At 42.0% G+C, this 19,809-nt stretch overlaps 1 protein-coding gene and 1 long non-coding RNA gene across 3 annotated transcripts in view; one reads left to right on the top strand and one right to left on the bottom strand.

Annotated features, from left to right (window-relative positions):
* Nucleotides 1-19,809, bottom strand: part of LOC123588856 — a 101,612-nt gene that overhangs the window by 41,554 nt on the left and 40,249 nt on the right. The window lies entirely within an intron of this gene.
* On the top strand, nt 10,438-11,581 carry LOC123588854 (ADP/ATP translocase 2-like). The gene has a single exon (XM_045460174.1). It carries the CDS (start codon nt 10,438-10,440, stop codon nt 11,329-11,331), a length of 894 nt encoding a protein of 297 aa, XP_045316130.1. The 3' UTR covers nt 11,332-11,581.

Here is a 19,809-nt window from a genome sequence, read left to right as displayed (position 1 = left end):
ACTTTAAAGTGCATGTAAAACACCTGCGGATCTTGGTAAAATGCAGATTCTAAGCCAGTAGGTCTAGGGTAGGGCCTGACATTACATTTCTAACAAGCTGTCACGTGATGCTGATGCTCGTGACCCATGGACCATATTTTGAGTTTCCAGGCTCTGCAAGATATATAATCCATTTTTTCTAGTAACAAAAGAATTCAAGGGGAAACCTACAGATTAAAAGATACACCAATCATTACATAGTTTTACATTTGGGTGAACTGGTAGAGAGATGGAGTCATTATCAAAGATCAGAAATGCAGCAGAGGAAATAATTTGATGAAGTTAATTATTTTAGTTTTTTAATTTTTTTATTATTTAAAAATTTTTTTTAATGTTTATTTATTTGAGAGAGAGACAGAGCATGAGCGGGGGAGGGACAGAGAGAGAGAGGGAGACACAGAATCTGAAGCAGGCTCCAGGCTCTGCCTGGTCAGCACAGAGCCTGATGCAGGGCTCGAACCCACGGACTGCAAGATCATGACCTGAGCCGAAGTCAGACGCTTAACAGACTGAGCCACCCAGGCGCCCCAAATATTTTGGTTTTGAACAGGTTGCATTTAAAACATTTGTGGTGTAGGGGCGCCTGGGTGGCGCAGTCGGTTAAGCGTCCGACTTCAGCCAGGTCACGATCTCGCGGTCCGTGAGTTCGAGCCCCGCGTCGGGCTCTGGGCTGATGGCTCAGAGCCTGGAGCCTGTTTCCGATTCTGTGTCTCCCTCTCTCTCTGCCCTTCCCCCGTTCATGCTGTGTCTCTCTCTGTCCCAAAAATAAATAAATGTTGAAAAAAAAAAAATTAAAAAAAAAAAAAAAACATTTGTGGTGTAGGGGTTATACACATTCATACAACTGTATCACATGTCTGTAGTCTTTCTCACCAAATCAGAGGATTGACTGAAGCACTGAGTAAATGTTTTTTTCAAACTAATGGAGCTGCATTGCCCATTCCTTTCAAAGAGAAATTTAGGTCCCAGTCAACTTTCATTGGACACCCAAGCTCTTGGTTCATGACACTTGGTCACAGGGCGGTCTCTGTGCAAATCAGAGATGATACGACATGTGATGCCTATGGTCACAGATCCCCCATCACCTAGGAATATTTCAATACCCATCCAACCAGCCCCATTCCAGGAGGCTAATCAAAGGACTGAGCTTTCCACTGAAAGTCTGCAGTAGCACTGCCCTATTGGAAAAGAGGGGTTTTCGGAGAGAGACTTTACTCCAAATTCCAGCTTCATCAGCTATGGTTTGGGAAGCGATTTAGGATCCTGGAGACCAGTGAACCTAGATTTGAACCTCAGCTTCTCACTTATTTGTTTTGTGGCCTTGGCTGAGTTACATAACCTCTCTGACCCTCAGTATCATCTCTGAAATGGGATTAAAAATAATTATAACCTCCTTGCAGGTTTGTTGTGAGGATTAAATGAGATAATAGAAATAAAATGTTTAATCCAGTGCCTGACAGGAAACAAACACCTAGGAAATTTTCTCTGTTACTGCTGCTGCTACAGTGGCCACTGTCTTCTGACCTCAGGAGAGCCAATGAATTCTTCCGACCCTCAGGAGCCTCTTCTCTAAGAAGGAGTAACAATAACCGACGGAAAGTTTGATGCCTCCCTCTTTTATTTCCTTTCGTTTCCTGTTCAAATATCCCCTTTTCAAAAAAGCCTTCCCCGGCCAGTCCTCTTCCTATATAAAATAGCCCACACTCTCTCTCCATCCCATTATGTTTTATTTTTCATCCTAGGAGCTATCCACCCAATTTATAGTCATTTGTTTAGTGTCTGTCTTCTCTACAAGAGATCAGTACCAAGGGAGTTAGGGACTTTGTCTATTGTGTTCACTGCCTCTCCCCTGGGCCAAGAAGAGTGTCTGGTATGTCAAAATGCTCAATACATTTCTTGTAAGATGGATGGATGGATGGATGGATGGATGGATGGATGGATGGATGGAAGAATGAATAAGTGAATAAGAAAGGAAGAAAGAAAGAAAGAAAGAAAGAAAGAAAGAAAGAAAGAAAGAAAGAAAGAAAGAGAGAAGAAAAGAAGGAAGGAAGAGAAGAGAAGAGAAGAAAAGAAAAGAGAAGAAAGAGAAGGAGAAAGGTAAGGAGGGAGGGAAGGACGGAGGGAAGGAGGGAGGGAGGGAGGAAGGGAGGAAGAAAGGAATATGGTCACTACCAACAATAACTACCCAGCCCTGAGTTGCTACTCAATGGATATTAGTTTCCTTCCTTCCTTCCAAGGCCAGAAAAATGAAGAGCTCTAGAAATCCTCTCGGGGCACTGGGGGAGGAACTGAGAGGGGAATGCCAACAGACCTGCCTCCTTCCCCCTTCTCCACCAGCCATCATTCTAACCATCAAAACAAAAACCAGACTGCAGGTGCCAAGAAGTCTGTGCATCCCTCATCCCCAGGAAGTCCCTCCTGGTTCTGAAACCCTAACAGAAGTGAGGAGTGCCTGCAGCTTGCTGCTTGTAGACAAGAATTCAGGCAGAATTTCAACAGCTGCTCCATTGCTTGTAACCCCAATAAACAGTGTCTGGCCAACCTAATGTGGGGCCACTGAGGGCTAGGGCTGTGCTGCTTTTGGGGTCTCAGAAGTAGAAAGTCAACACGTTTGATGTATGGTGCCATTTATGGCACCTGAAATAGAACATCTGTTACCAGGTTGGCCGCTATCAAATCTTCTTTAATATAACAATACAAGCAGTGGCTAGGTCTTGAATGCTACTTTACAAAGCCAGTGGCCATACAGCAGAACTGTCTTTCCAACAGCTGATCTTGTCACTCCTCTACTGAAAACCCTCCCCTGGGTTCCCATCATGCTAGGAATGAAGTCCAAACTCCTCTCCCAGGGCTGCACCAGGTCCAGCATGGTCCAGGCCCATCCATCCTCTCCCCAGCATATCCTGGGCCATCCTCCTCCTCAGGCACTCCACTCCAGCCACACACAGCCTGTCTGTGTTCCTACAACAGGAGGAATGTGTTGTCCCCCAGGGTCTTAGTACTTTTGCTTCTCCTGCCTGCACGGGTTCCTCCTTATCTAGATCTTTGTCCCTGGTGTGCTTTTTTAAAGCAGCCCCAATGCCCAACCCCCCCCCCCCACCGTCACCTCAGTCTGTTTCAATACCACTGTAGCACTTGGGGACCCGGGCAATCTGCACTTATGTTGGCTTGTTTCTGTGCATACTTCCTCCTCTCCCTGCCCTCCCCTGAGCCATAAGTCCCTGCAGGAAAGAACTCTGCCTGCACTGTGTATCCCTAGAATAGTCCCTGACACATAGTAGGTGCTCAGTAAGTATTTTTAAAGGCATGAACGTGTTGAGAGTGGCATCCAACACCAAGAGTCAGCAAACTTTTTCTGTAAAGATCCAGATAGTAAATATTTGAGGCTTAGTGGGCCATATGGTCTTGGTCTCAACTATTCAATTCTGCCATTGCAGCACAAAAGAGCCAATGACAATATGTAATTAAGTGGGCGTGGCATTATTCCAATAACACTTCATTTATAAAATCAGGCAGTGGCCTGGATTTGGCCCATGGAGTGTAGTTTGTAATCCTTAGCTCTAGATCAAGATTCTGAATTCAAGTATACTATCCACACAGTTACTTGACATGATTTTTTTCCCCATATGCTATGACATCCACTGTGTGTTATATAAATATTAAATAAAACTGCATTCTATCCAATTTTCTAACAAATAGGCTCATTCAAGTAAACACATCTTTTTAAAAAAAAAATTTAAGCTTTATTTATTTTTGAGAGAGAGAGAGAGAGAGAGAGAGAGGGAGGAGCAGAGAGAAGGAGACACAGAATCTGAAGCAGGCTCCAGGCTCTGAGGTGTCAGCACAGAGCCTGACGCAGGGCTTGAACTCACGAACCGCGAGATCATGACCTGAGCCGAAGTTGGATGCCCAACCGACTGAGCCACCCAGGAGCCTCTCAAGTAAACAAATCTTAAGTGCCTGTAGTGCACCAAACTCTGGGCTTAGGGCTGAGAATGTAACACTGCAGAAAGCATACCCTGGTCTTGCTGTGTGTAGTCAAGGGGCCACATATGTGAAATCATGATAGTACAACATGAAACATTATAATGGGTGCATCAAGAGGGGTTGGGCCCTCTATAAAGGGTACAGCACCCCTTATATTAGTGGACAGTATGATTCTAGGATAATGGAAACTAAAAAGGATGGTTGGTGTGGAGAATCTTAGGCAATGTTACAAAATTCATGGGGTTCGGGGTGCTTGGGTGGCTCAGTTGGTTAAGCGACCAACTTTGGCTCAGGTCATGATCTCACAGTTTGTGAGTTCGAGACCCACATCAGGCTCTGTGCTGACAGCTCGGAGCCTGGAGCCTGTTTCCGATTCTATGTCTCCCTCTCTCTCTGCCCCTTCCCCGCTCATGCTCTGTCTCTCTCTCTCTCTCTCAAAAATAAGTAAACATTAAAAAAATTTTTTTAATTAAAAAAAAAAAACAAAACTCATGGGGTTCCATGAGGCTTAGACAATGTCCCATCAAGCTCTATCTGCAAGTGTTCAGTCTTATACTTCCTTAAAATTAACACCAGGCACCATACTTGACCTGTGAAGACAAGAAACCTTCTAGGAGGACATGGTGCCTAAATCAAGTCCTGAATTAGGGAGGAAAGAGTGCTCTGTTCACAGCACATGCTAAGGCCAAAGATGGTTTACTGTCTCTGTAAACCAAAGACACTTAACACGACTGGATGAAAGAGGGAGACGGAGTGAAGATGGAGACGGCCGGGCAGGCAGACAAGAGTCACAACATTACGGCATGAGAAGAAATCTGAATTTTATCCTAAGAGCAGGGGGAAGCCTATCAGGGGTTTTCAGCAAAGAAGTTGAAAAACCAGATATGTTTTTTGGAAAACATGATGCTCAGTGTGTCCAGATGATGGACTGGGAGGGAGATACTGGAAACCAGGAGAGGTTTTGCAAAAGGCTTGAATGGTTTACAGCGCCCAAATAGAACTTCAAGACAACCTCTTGTGGAAAATGGAAGACAGCCTATTTGAGGATTTCCACCTGGGACAGGCTTCTCTTTCAAACAGGAACAAGAAACTTCTTAATTTTCCCCCCAAGTCCAATAAGGACCATCATAAGGATCCAGCTGCCAGGTTTAGAATGAGTTGAGCAAAGCAAAAATGATAGAGAAACAAAACATAAAATGAGACTATTTTCCACTTTGAACAGAGGCCAATAAATTTATGGGAACTTGCAGTTTTCCATGAGTAACAACTGAAGTAGGAAACAACACTAATATCATTATTCTTATGTTAATAATTACATTCAATTGGATTACTTAAGCAGAGGATGCCTTGGGGAGCAAAGACAGTCTAAGGAATTCCATTATCAAAATTTCACTTGTGGCTCATGGTCTCCTTAGCACCACTAATTAATATTCTCTCCCTAAACAAACAAAGATTGAGGAGGTTGGTGAACTACAGAAATATCGCTTATCATAGGAAATAATGGAGAGTACACAAAATAAAAAGACTAGGGTCACACTTGCGATTTTTATCATAATAAAATGCTCCTGAGGAACCACTTGGCAAAATTGCACCATGATGCCTGGCAAGATTAATAGCTTCAAGACAGTTGTAAAATTAAAACAAGTCTCAGGTTCAGTCACTGAATTTAGACATTGGGAAAATACTCATTTTGCTCCAGCCATCAATTCATGGCAGGTTTTTGGTTTTGGTTTGTCTTTTTTTTTTTTTTTTTTTTTTTTAATGTGCCAGCATTTGATTCAAAAACCGAGTTTCCTCTGTGTCTCGTTCACAATCTATTTCAAATATACACCTGAGGGCACTGGATTCCTGGTACTGGTGAGGCAGCAGCTGATAAGAACACAGGCTTTGTAGTATGAGAGCTATGGGTTCATATCCTGATTCTGTCATGAACTACATGTGGCCTTGAGCAAGTTACTTAATCTCTCTGCCTCAGTATCCTTATCTGTAAAATGGGGATAATAATTTTATCTAACCTTAAAGAAGTTTAAAGGGTAATTGTTCTAGGGCAACGTCTAGCACCTGGCATATGTTTCAATAAGTGGCAGTTGTTCTGGAACGATTATTATGCTGCATCCCTTCCCCTGCTCACAGGAGACCAAGAAAACAACCCATTGTGAGTCCGATTCTGCACCAAGGCCACTGACTTTCAATATATGTGTCTTGCCTGAATGTGAATGAATACATGATGCTGGTAACCAGCGACTCCAAATTTTCACCCAGTTTCTAGAACCATCTTACTTTCACTTGTTTAAATGGCAGGTGTGTCTTGTGTGTCAGTTATAACAAGCCCTCTTTGATGGAGTGAGATTACATCCCTGAAAGGGGATGGAGATAGCGTAGGGCCCCAGACCAGTAGCCTTTACAGCAGGGGTCAAAGAGGGGAAGGTGCAGCCATTGGCGAAGTGTGGTCCAAGGAAAACTTTTTAGAATCCAGGTAGTACAGGTCTCTTTTGGACTGGGTGTATGTTGCCAATTATTACTAATATAACCATAAAAATAAAAATGCTTACTAAGTGACAGATATTTAGCCTACAGCTCTAAATACATGATCTCATTTAATCCACATGACAGTTCTATCAGGTCTAAATCTAAAATTATTTGGCATTTTATTTTTGGGAAAGTGGAAGTGCAGAAATGTTAAGTAATTCTCCCATGATACCCAACTAAGAATTCATAAGGTGTTTGGTCCTAAAAACCCAAGTATTTAGCTGCTATGCTATACCTTCCAAGCAAATACAGACCCTTAGACGAATGTCATAAGCATATCACCCACTTTAGTTTTGTGTGGTTGCTGAGACACAAGACCACAAATTGGGTGACCTAAGCAACAGAAATATGTTGTCTCACAGTTCTGGAGGCTGGAAGCCTGAGATCCAGGTGTCGGCAAGGCAAGCAGATTCCCTGTGACACTGAAATCTGTTCTATGACTCTCTCCTAGCTTCTGATAGTTTGCTGGCAATCTTTGGCATTCCTTGATAGTGGATCTCCACCTTCACCTTTACACAGCATTCTCCCTGTGTGCTTGTCTGTCTCCAAATGTCCCCTCTTTATAAGGACATCAGTTACGCTGGATTATTCCACTCTACTCCAGTATGACCTCATCTTAACTAATTACACATACAAAGACCCTACCTCCAAATAAGACCACCTTCTGAAGTGCTGGGGGTTAGGGGTTCATATAAATGAGAGGGGCACGATTCAACCTGTAATATTATTCAATCCCATCTGTCTTAACTGGTTATTCCTCCATCTTCTGACCCAGGGCATGGGGGAGGGAAACAGGATTTCTACACACTCCCAAACATACGGCAAGATGTAACTCTTCATTCCAAAACCCACAGAGCCATTTATCCCATGTTAGAAAGGAGAACTGAAAAGGGATACAATGCAAAAGATGTCAAAGCAAAGATAAATGTTTCCTCAGGGGCAACAACTCTCAGAGATTTGAGTAGTAAGTTTTTGAAAAATGGACACATAAGGAACAAAGGTTGAGTTTTGTGAAATCATTGATGACCCCCAAGACAACACCCAGCTTTCCCCCATGATTATAAATGGGGGGATTTGAAATGGAACTTCTATTGTGTGGCTTTCAAAGCCCTCGGTGGCCCAGAAGTAGTGAATCATTTCTAAGGTAAAGCACTTTCTTTGAACTCAGGGGAAACAAAAGTAGGCAGATAAAAAATGATAATGCAGGAAGCAGATTTATGAGCAACTTGAAATCTGAACACTGCTTTTTTATATTCCTTACGATGGACCAGTCCTGTGGCCATGGGGGAATAAACGCCTAAGATTGAACACCAAAAATAAAATCTCTCAGCATTTCCCAAACTCATACAGGAAATCTCACACAAGCCCCTCCCCAATAAATAATAGATGGGATGTAAAATGCAGACTCCTTTGTCTAGCAATGGACGTAAGTAGATGAAGTTGTCCATTCTTTCAAGTTATTTCCAGAGTGACAGCCGTATGCTGAGTGCTGTCCCAGGTCCTGAAAAGAAATACCTCAAGGAGGATTTACCCATTAGGTGGATCCCAAACTCAGAATAATTAAATCATAGATCTACAAGTGACTTCAGGAGTCATTTATGCAGACAGAGGATGGTAAAGGAGACAGAGGAAGGCATGTGTCTTATTTTTCTGTTTTGTGTCATCTAACAAATTCTTCCCAGCAAACTTTCAAGATGCTGTCTTTCCTGTGAGCCAGTATTATGAATCTCTTTCCGACCATTTTGTAGGAATCCACAGTGACTAAGCTCCTCTTCTTCTGGTTGGGCATAATTTGTACATATATTGGAAGGAACAACCATTTTGCTTTTGAACACCTCCTACCTAAGTGAGGCCAAGGTTATTCAAGGAAGAAGATACTTTCCCTACCTTGGGGACACTAACAGTCCTGTGGATGTATAAAATGCAGATATATAATAAGGTTATTTCCATAACAGAAATAATACAATAAAACAATATTTTATTAGGACATAGGTTGAAAACTGGCAACACCTATAGGTCAGTTCCTGCCTATAGACATTCTTATTTGGCTATGTTTTCCCCCATTCCACCTCACCTAACTTCTTATTTTGAAAATTCTCAAGTCTAAAGAAAAGTTCAAATAATAGTATAATTACTATTCAGATATACCTAACACATACATACACAGTTTTTTTCTGAACTACTTGGAAATAAATTGCAGACAACAGAATACTTCATTCAGGAATACTTCAGTGTGAATTTCTTAATAATAAGGACATTCTCCAATTTATCCATGATACCATTATCACACTCAAGAAAATAAATAATAATTCCATAATATCATATAACATGTAGTTCATATTCAAGTATCTTTAACAGACAAAAACAATGTCTTATGTAGCTGTTGCCTAGTTGTTGTTGTTTTTTTTTTTTAATTTGGCGATTTAACGTAAGAATCCAAACTTTCAGGGGTGCCTGGGTGGCTCAGTCGGTTGAGCATCCGACTTTGGCTCAGGTCATGATCTCACAGTCCATGAGTTCGAGCCCTGCGTCAGGCTCTGTGCTGACAGCTCTGAACCTGGAGCCTGCTTCAGATTCTGTATCGCCTTTTCTCTGACCCTCCCCTGTTCATGCTCTGTCCTTCTCTGTCTCAAAAATAAATAAATATTTTTAAAAATTAAAAAAAAAGAATCCGAACTTTCAGTTTTCCTTGAAAAATAAGCCCTAAAAACACTAAGCCTGGATTCTCACATGGAAAAAATTAGCTGAAACTGAATCCCCTTTAGATGTGACCTATGTTCATTTTGTCACCATCTCTACCACTCATTATTTTCATCAGGCAGAACTAGCTGTTGCAGAAATTTCTCTGGACCCCTTATAAAGGGCTCTCCCTGAAATCACAGTGGAGCAAGCTACTACCTCTATCTAGAGGTGCTTCCATGCTAAATTTTGGCCATTCCAACCCTTCTCTTTCAGCTCTGTCTTCCAATACAAACTCCAAATCCTAAAATTTAGGAGACATCTAGTGTTGATGAAGCATCTCAAACACAGTATGTCCAAAACTGATCTTCTCCCCCCAAACCCTATTCCATCCATAGCCTGTCCCATTCCAGATGACAACAATCCCTTCCTTCAGTTGCTGATGCCAAACATTTCAGTTATCCATGACTCTTGTCACTCCCACACACAACCCCCATCCAATTCATAAAGAAATGTCATTGGCTCCATCTTAAAACCATATCCCAAATAGGACCACTTCTTTCCACCCCCACTGTTCTCATTCTGGTATATGATCCACCAACATCTCTCACCTGGACTATTTCAATGCCTCCTCTTCAAACACTAGTGCTCTGGTTAAAACCCTCCCATGGCTTCTTATTGCATTCAGTTCAAAATCAAAGTCCTTAAAATGGCCTGTGAGCTTCCACACGATCTTGTCACCCATTACCTTTCTGACCTCTTCTCTTACCCCTCTTCTCAGGCCCTGCCTACTCTGTTCCAGCCACACTGGCATCCTTGTTCCTCCTCAAACAAGCCAGGTACTCCAGGGTCTCTGTATTAACTGTTCCCTCTGCCTGTGATATTCTTCCCTCACATATCCACTTGACTTGTTCTTTCACTTCCTTCAAGTCTTTGTTCCATTCTCCCCTTCTCAGGGAAGGCTGTCATGAGCATCCTATTTAAAGTGATAACCCATGGGGTGCCTGGTTGTCTCAGTCTGTTAAGTGTCCAACTCTTGATCTCAGCTCAGGCCTTGATCTCAAGGTTGTAAGTTCAAACCCTACAATGGTCTCCATGCTGGGCATGAAGCCTACTTAAAAAATAAATAAAATAGGCAGTCCCGGAGTCCCAGCCGGTTCCTACCGCAGTCCCACAGTCGCCCGGCTCCTCTTTCCTTTCAAAATGACAGATGCTGCTGTGTCCTTCGCCAAGGACTCCCTGGTGGGTGGAGTGGTGGTGGCCATCTCCAAGACCACGGTAGCACCCATCGAGCGGGTCAAGCTGCTGCTGCAGGTGCAGCATGCCAGCAAGCAAATCACCACAGATAAGCAATCCAAGGGCATTATAGACTGCGTGGTTCGTATCCCCAGGGAGCAGGGAGTCCTGTCCTTCTGGCGCGGTAACCTGGCCAATGTCATCAGATACTTCCCCACCCCAGCCCTCAACTTCGCCTTCAAAGATAAATACAAGATCTTCCTGGGTGGCGTGGACAAGAGAACCCAGTTTTGGCGCTACTTTGCAGGGAATCTGGCATCGGGTGGCGCCGCTGGGGCCACATCCTTGTGTTTTGTGTATCCTCTGGATTTTGCCCGTACCCGTCTAGCGGCCGATGTGGGCAAGGCTGGAGCGGAAAGGGAACTCCGAGGCCTTGGTGACTGCCTGGTTAAGATCTACAAATCTGATGGGATTAAGGGCCTGTACCAAGGCTTTAATGTGTCTGTGCAGGGCATTATCATCTACCAAGTTGCCTACTTCGGTATCTATGATACTGCAAAGGGCATGCTTCCGGATCCCAAGAACACTCACATCTTCATCAGCTGGATAATCGCACAGTCCGTCACAGCGGTTGCCAGGTTGACTTCCTATCCCTTTGACACTGTTCGTCGCCGAATGATGACGCAGTCGGGGCGCAAAGGAACCGACATCATGTACACACGCACGCTTGACTGCTGGAGGAAGATTGCTCGTAACCAAGCGGCCAAAGCTTTTTTCAAGGGGGCGTGGTCCAATGTTCTCAGAGGCATGGGTGGTGCCTTCGTGCTTGTCTTGTATGATGAAATCAAGAAGTTCACATAAGTTATTTCCTAGTTTCTTCCCCTGTGAACAGGCATGTTGTATTATGTAAAACATCTTGAGCATTCTTGACAGACTGTTGGCTGTCTATTTATCAACGGCAACTATTGACTGGTTGAAAATGGGAAGAAATAATGTTCATCTGACCAGTTTTCTCTTAAAGCTATTTCCACGATGATGGGACTCAATTATATTTTTTATTTCAGTCACTCCTGATAAATAAATTTGAAGAAATAAACACTATCCAAAACATTAAATAAATAAATAAATAAATAAATAAATAAATAAAATAAAATTATAACCCACTGTCCACTGCTCCATGACACTTCCAGTCCCCCTTACCCTGCTTTACTTTTTCTTTTATGTCTAGAACAGATTACCTTCAACATTGTACATATTTATTTATTATGTTTATGCTTTATTGTCTACCTCCCCTCACTAGAATGTAAGGGCCAATTCTATCCATTGATGTATCCAAGCATGTAAAAGAGCATTTAAAATGAGAATGTAAAATGGTGTGACCCTGTGGAAAGCTCTTTAGCACTTTCTTAACAAACTAAACATAGAATGACCCAATGACCCAGCAATTCCATTCCCCAAAGAACTGAAAATGGACACTCGAACAAATGGTACATGAATGTTCATAGCAGCACTATTCAAAATAGCCCCAAAGGTGGAAACAACTCAAATGTCCATCAACAGATGAGTGAATAAACAAATTGCAGAAATACATGAAATGGAATACTACTGGGCCATGAAAAAGAATGGAGAATTGAGACATGTTACACAGTAGATGAACCTCAAAAATTTTATGCTAAGTGTGAGAAACCAGACACAAAGGTCTCATATCGTATGATCTCATTTATATGAAATATCCAGAATAGATATATCCATAGAGTCAGGAAGCAAATTGGTAGTTACCAGAGGCTGGAGGTAGTAATTATTTAATGGATATGGATTTTTATTGGGGATAATGAAATGTCTTGGAAATAGACAGAAGGGATGGTTGCACAACACTGTGAATGCACCAAATGCCACTGATATGTTCACTTTAGATTGATTCATTGTGTGTTAAATTCATTCAATTTAACCTGTATAAAAAAGAGTAGCTCAAAAAAAAAGAACCTCAATAAATATTTGCCGAATGAATGAATGAATGAACAGGAAACAAATCAGTATGTCTGGCCCTGAAAACAGATAACACTAAAAGGTAGTCTATCAAAAAGCATTTTTTGGAAGTCTGTGGCCCTTTCACCAGCCACATGTAAATCACCCCATTTGGGGTGTAAGTAAGCATTGAAGCAGTATTGCCCTGGGGGTCCATGACCATTTTTGGTGGCCTGAGCTGAGTTTTATTACTCTGCTCATGGAGAACAGGAGACAAAGCCTGGGGTCCTATCAGGGGAAAAAAATCTTCCTGTGTCGGAATTTTCAGAACCTCCTGTTCCTACATAGCTAGAGACATTTCTGACTGCCAGGAGGGAATAAAGCCAGTGGGAGTTAGTCCCATCTGCCTACAGAGGGGCAGGAACATCATCTGTCTTAATACTTCTTCGTCAGAAAGTCTTACAGCTGGAGGCCTTTCCTCACTCTCACTGTGACCTCAGCCTTAGGGCCACATTAAAGAGCATTAATGCCATGGAGAGGGGGAGGCAGGGAGGAGATGGGCTGCCAGACTGGAACTAAATTAAAAATAAAGCTCCCCTTATTAAATTCATAATTATTGTGAAGCTGTGAAATCTTATTTTAAACCTCCGGCTCCTTTCTTTTGTCCAGGGTACAGGCTGCCTGCTTCTGAATCCCTATTTTGCTTTATGGACAATTTCTTTTTAGCATTCTGAGCGTTTAACCTTGAAAAATAGTGTTGTTTTGCTGCTGTATTTTCTGATTGTTAGTCTCCAGGCATCTCTGTGGCATCTTTATAAATCTGCAGGAGCTGGTAAATATTTCTTGCCGACCAGCAGCTGAAATCTGAAAATACCAGCTCACTTTTTAGCTGTCAGGCAATTAATGTAATTCAAAGGAAATGAAAGGTATGGGCAACTGGGACTGCTTTTAATAACAGGAGGGTTTCTGGCTCAGACTTAGAAAGGCAGGAGAGAAGAATCAATAAAAGGCGAACAGAAAGGGTAGAAGAGGGCATGGAGTTCTCCAGAAACATTTTGTCAGCATGCTGGCCAACACCGCTAATCTGTGCCAAGAGAAGCTGATAAATGTAGCCACTGATGGTCAACTTAGAGATGGGCCAACCTTCAAGGTCTAGACTAGGGTATCCATTAGCCTAGAAGATGGCTTTGTACAAACAGAAAAAGATGCCTCAAGAGGGCAGGTAAATCAGGAGAAAATATCCCCTGAGAATGCATGCAGCCCCACACCAGGGCACACAGCTTGATGACCAGAGAAGAACTGCATTTCAGCCCTCTTCCTCCAAACTCATCCCTATAGCCAGTGGCCTTTGTGCAGTGCACAAACTGTACAGCTGCATGTAGCAGCCCTATCCAGATCACGTCCCACTTCCTCATCCTTCATAATATTGGTTTCCCATTCTTCCCCGCTAAGTCAAGAATCAACTTGTTAGCTTTGGATCCCAGAGGTGAGGGAAGTGTAATTGGCTATAAAACTTAATGTGAAGAGTTAGACTACGGAGAAGGGGAGGGGGGATTTCACTCATATGGTGATGCTGTTTCATTTCTCAAAGGAGGGAAAGTCTTTCCTTTTAGTGAGAAATAGGCTAGTCACTAAAGGCAGGCATTTTCTAGTCCAGAGAAGGGTAATTCTATCAATGTCTGCCACCTTTCAGATACTTCAGACAGGGTAGTCAGGGTTCTACAATGCATAGGGCAGAAATCACACGCTGCTTTATGTAACTGTTGCCTCCCTGGACTGCAGTGTGGATACTGCCCCCTGGAGTTGTACAATATAGCAACCCTGCATCCCATGTGCAGTGCATCTGGGAGGCTCAGGGAGCACACTGGCATACATACTTTGACCTGCCTCCCGAGAGAAAAGCAAGCTTTCAAAACCTCGTCCATCAAGGGGTGTCTGGGCAGCTCAGTCAGTTAAGCATCTGACTCTTGACTTCAGCTCAGGTCATGATCTCATGGTTTGTGGGTTTGAGTCCCACGCTGGGCTCTGCACTAATATGTGGAGCCTACTTAGGATTCCCTCTCCCCTCTGTCTCTGACCCTCCTCTCTCCCTCTCTCTCTCTCTCTTTCTCTCGCTCTCTCTTTCAAAATAAATAAATAAACATTTACAATTTTTTTAATGTTTATTTATTTTTGAGACAGAAAGAGAAACAGAGCACGAGTTGGGGAGGGGCAGAGAGAGAGACACACAGAATCTGAAGCAGGATCCAGGCTCCGAGCTGTCAACACAGAGACTGACACGGGGCTCGAACTCACGAACTGCAAGATCATGATCTGAGCCAAAGTCGGATGTTTAACAGACTAAGCCATCCAGGCGCCCCTAAATAAATAAACATTTTAGAAAGTAGTTTTCTAAAAACCTGGCCCATCAAGATAAATAGAAAATCACCTAATATGTTTGTATATACCAGCAAACATTTAGACAATAAAACAGTCTATTTACAATAAAATTTTAAAATATCAAAAACCTAGGAATAAACCTAGCAAAATATGTGTAAAACTGATAATGGAAGTCTCTAAAATATCACTGATAATAATTTTAAAATACCTACAACAGCTACATGGAGGGATAAACAATGGTCATGGATTGGAGGGCTCTATACTGTAATAAAGTCAATTCTCTGCAAACTGATCTATAGTTCTTTAACACAATCTCCATCGAATCTCCAGTTGAAGTTTTTATGGAAATTGAGCAGCTAATTTTGAAACGTATATGTAAAAGACTAGCCAAGACAATCTTAAAGAGCATTGAGGTAGAAGGGCATACTATACTAGGTATTAAGACTTATTGTAATGGTAGAAATTAAGACAGTAATGAGGGCATGAAAAGAGACAAACAGTATCAAATGTTGTTGACAATTCAGAGCAACTAGAATTCCCATCCACTGCTAGTGGAAGTTTACATTCATAGAAGCACTTCAGAAAACTGTTCAGCAGAATCTACTAAATTTGAACAATGTTTATTTTATGACCCAGCAATTTTCCTGCTAGCTATGATACCCGACAGAACTGGCGACACATGTAAACCAAAAATCAAGCTCAAAGATGTTCATGGCAACACTGTTTTTAATGTCAAAACCCGGAAATAACCACAAATGCCCAACAATAATAAAATGAATAAATAAAATGGTGGTGTATTCTCGTGATGGAATACTATTCAGCAATAAAAATCAACCAACTATAGCTCCATGCAATTACTTAAATGAATCTCACATTGCTTGATTCCATTTATATCTTTTTAAGTGGCAAAAACTCATCTGTGGTATTAGAACTCAGTATGGAAATTACTTTTGGAGAGAAGGGGACACAACAGTGCTTTGGGGGTGCTGGCTATTCAAGTGTATTCACATTATGAAATTATTGAGCTAAACACTTATGGGTCGTGTATTTTTCTTTCAATATGTTATATTTCATATGAGGACTTTAAGAGACAAAACAGATGAACCTAAGGGAAGGGAAAGAAAAATAATATAAAAACAGGGAGGGGGACAAAACAAAAGAGACTCATAAATATGGAGAACAAACTGAGGGTTGCTGGAGGGGTTGTGGGAGGGGGGATGGGCTAAATGGGTAAGGGGCACTAAGGAATCTACTGAAATCATTGCTTCACTATATACTAACTATTTGGATGTAAATTTTTAAAAATAAAAAATAAAGTTATATAAAAAAACATTTTATTTGCACTTGCTTATGGAGACTAGTGATTTTCTTTTTTAAGTGTTTATTTAAATTCTAGTTAGTTAACAGACTGTGGAATATTAGTTTCAGGGGTACAGTGCAGTGATTCAACACTTCCAAACATTGCTCAGCGATTAATCATGGTAAGTGTACTTTTAATCCCCATCACCTACTTCACCCATCCCCTCAACCACCTCCCCTCTCATAACTATCAGTTTGGTCTCTATAGGTAAGAGTCTATTTCTTAGGACACCTGGGTGGCTCAGTCAGTTAAACATCTGATGCCCTCTCAGGTCATGATCTCACAGCTTGTGAGTTCAAGCCCACGTCAGGCTCTCTGCTGACAGCTCAGAGCCTGGAGCCTGCTTCGGATTCTGTGTGTGCGTGTCTCTCTCTCTGCCCCTCTCCTGCTCATGCTGTCTTTCTCTCTCTCTCTCTCTTTCTCTCTCTCTCTCTCTATCTCTCTCTTTCTCTCTCTCAAAAATAAATAAACATTAAAAAATTCTAAGAAAGAGTCTGTTTCTTGGTTTGCCATTCTCTTTTTCCCTCTTTCCTTGTTTGTTTTGTTTTTTATATTCCACATATGAGTGAAATCATAGGGTATTTGTCTTTCTCTGACCTATTCCACTTAGCATAATATTCTCTAGCTCCATCCATGTCATTACAAATGGCCAGATATCTATCATTCTTTTTTATGGCTGAGTAATATTCCATCATATATATATATATATATATATATATATATATATATATATATATATACCTCACATCTTCCTTATCCATTTTTATTTTTTATTTATTTATTTTTTCAACGTTTATTTATTTTTGGGACAGAGAGAGACAGAGCATGAACGGGGGAGGGGCAGAGAGAGAGGGAGACACAGAATCGGAAACAGGCTCCAGGCTCTGAGCCATCAGCCCAGAGCCCGACGCGGGGCTCGAACTCACGGACCACGAGATCGTGACCTGGCTGAAGTCGGACGCTTAACCGACTGCGCCACCCAGGCGCCCCATCCTTATCCATTTTTAAAACCCCTTTCAGAGCCTAAATGTCCAGCAACTGATGAATGGATAAAGAAATTGTGGTTTATATACACAATAGAGTACTACGTAGCAATGAGAAAGAACGAAATATGGCCCTTTGTAGCAACGTGGATGGAAATGGAGAGTGTGATGCTAAGTGAAATAAGCCATACAGAGAAAGACAGATACCATATGGTTTCACTCTTATGTGAATCCTGAGAAACTTAACAGAAACCCATGGGGGAGGGGAAGGAAAAAAAAAAAAAAAAGAGGTTAGAGTGGAAGAGAGCCAAAGCGTAAGAGACTCTTAAAAACTGAGAACAAACTGAGGGCTGATGGGGGGTGGGAGGGAGAGGAGGGTGGGTGATGGGTATTGAGGAGGGCACCTTTTGGGATGAGCACTGGGTGTTGTGTGGAAACCAATTTGACAATAAATTTCATATATTAAAAAATAAATAAATAAATAAAATAAAACCCCTTTCAGAGACCCAATCTGCAAAGTCCACCCAGAACACCCAGGTAGATTTACTGATTCCCAGTTGCTATACTGTCACCATCACTCATCCGTTACAGTAAATACAGCTTCAGAGAACTTCCTGACATGAAAGGTCTTGCTCTTGCTGCAGGCTGACATCACTATTGCCCCCTCCTTCTAGCAGGCAGACTCTGAAATGTCCCCCAGTCATCCCCACCTCTTGATTTTCATGTCCTTGTGGAAGCCCCTCTCTTTTGGTATGGGCAAGACCTGTGACTTACTTCTAAGCAACAGAATATGGCAGAACAGTGATGGGATGTCACTTCCATAATTCGTTACAGGAGACTGTGTCGGCCACATTGCTAGCAGACTCTATTGCCTTCTTGGTCTTTGTGCTTTGAAGAAGTGAGTTGCCACAGTGGAGATGCCCATATGGCAAGTGGGCATCTAGTCAAAAGCCAGCAAAGAACTGAAGCCCTCAGTCCAATGATCCTTGAGGAATTGAATCCTGCCAACAACTACAAGAGCTGTGGATCCTTCCCTGACTTGAACCTTGAGATGAAACCCCAGCCTGGCTGACACTTTGGATGTGGCATGCCGGGGGGAAGCAGGGGAGGTGGCCAAGCGGCCCCCAGGTTCCTGATGATGGAAACGGTGAGATGACAAGAGTATGTTGTTTTAAGCTGCTAAATCTGGGTGTAATTGCTATGTAGCAATAGATAATTAATATACTCCCCCATTATGAACAATTTCAAAAGATACACATAACTATGCACCTCACAGGAAGAATGCTCCGTGGTATTTTATTAATTGTACCCTTATCTGATACTGATTCAACCTCATTCTGCTAACCTGCCTGTGGCCTCTGAGGTTCGCCCTAATTAACTGTGGACTGATTTCGCAAACGAAAGCAAATCATCTCTAAACACGTTCTCTCTTCTTTCTACTTATTTTTTTGATATCCTAATAAAGCAAGCTAAGCTCTGGGAGCTAAGTGGATAATTCTCATGCTATAGATTAAAATTACCTGAGTCACAAAGATAAAATTTGCCCTTTTAGTTGGAGTTTCTGGCAAGTTGTACCAGGAATGCCATGGTAACTGACACCATTTTGCTAAATCTCTCCCTTAATCTCATTTGTTAATGTAGAAAAATTGCCATCTCCTTTTTCTCTCTCTGAAAAAAGAAAATAGAAATTGAAAGAAACAGGGGTCGCTGGGTTGGAAAAGTAAAATTGGTTTTTGCCTAATTATCCTTATTCACACACTCTTCCCATTTCTTCATGCTTAGCATTTGACTGCCAGCTTCTGTTTTATGTTAGAAAAGCATTTATTGCTCTGGTATTCACCTCTAACACTCCAGCTGGGGATGCCACAGAGCAAGGATCTGCAACCATGGCCCACGGGTCAAATCTGGCCCACCACCTTTTTTATAAACAAAGTTCTATTGAAACACAACCACATCCATTCATTTGCATACGGTCTACAGCGGCTTCTGCACTACAATATCAGAGCTAAATTGTTGTGACAGAGACATATGGCCCCAAAAGCCTAAAATACTTACTATCAGGCTCTTCACACACACACACACACACACACACACACACACACACACACACACACACACAATATGTTTGACCACTGTCATAGAATAGAGAATGGCTATATTTCTTCACTTGGCTGTAGGGCACCACAAGAAACACTAACAGGAAGCAGGAGACATGTGCTCTGGTTCCACCCTCATATTCGTGTGACCAGGCCTTTGTCAGCTCCTTTCTCTGAGCCTCAGTTTATCCAGCATAACTTCAGTTACTAGACTGGGTTAGGTTTATTCCAGTTTTGAGCAATATATCAACTCAAACAACTTAGGGTATAACATGCATGTGAACAGTCCTACTATTTTAACATAAAATGTAATGGTTTTGTTGTTCTTGCCTTTGTTTATTGCATTACAAAACAAATAATAAACTTAAGTCTAAGCTTGCCTTGTCTCTGAGGAAAAGAAGAACTATTTTCCATTTGGTTATGGCTTTAGGCCACTAACATTTAGTACAAAAGAATCAGAATAGAGGAGGAGGTTTTGCAGAGTAATTTTTTTAATGTTTATTTACTTTTGAGAAAGAGAGAGAGAGCATGTGTGCATGAGTGGGAGAGGGGCAAG

The sequence above is a fragment of the Leopardus geoffroyi genome, chromosome E3, assembly GCF_018350155.1.
Source record: "Leopardus geoffroyi isolate Oge1 chromosome E3, O.geoffroyi_Oge1_pat1.0, whole genome shotgun sequence".
In the NCBI taxonomy this organism is placed as follows: domain Eukaryota; kingdom Metazoa; phylum Chordata; class Mammalia; order Carnivora; family Felidae; genus Leopardus; species Leopardus geoffroyi.
Note: the sequence above shows the minus strand (reverse complement) of the source record. Positions and strands in the feature narration are given on the sequence as shown.

What these genes read in the sequence shown, in the direction of transcription:
- LOC123588854 (XM_045460174.1), top strand. Translation starts at nt 10,438, where the DNA reads ATGACAGATGCTGCTGTGTCCTTCGCCAAGGACTCCCTGGTGGGTGGA.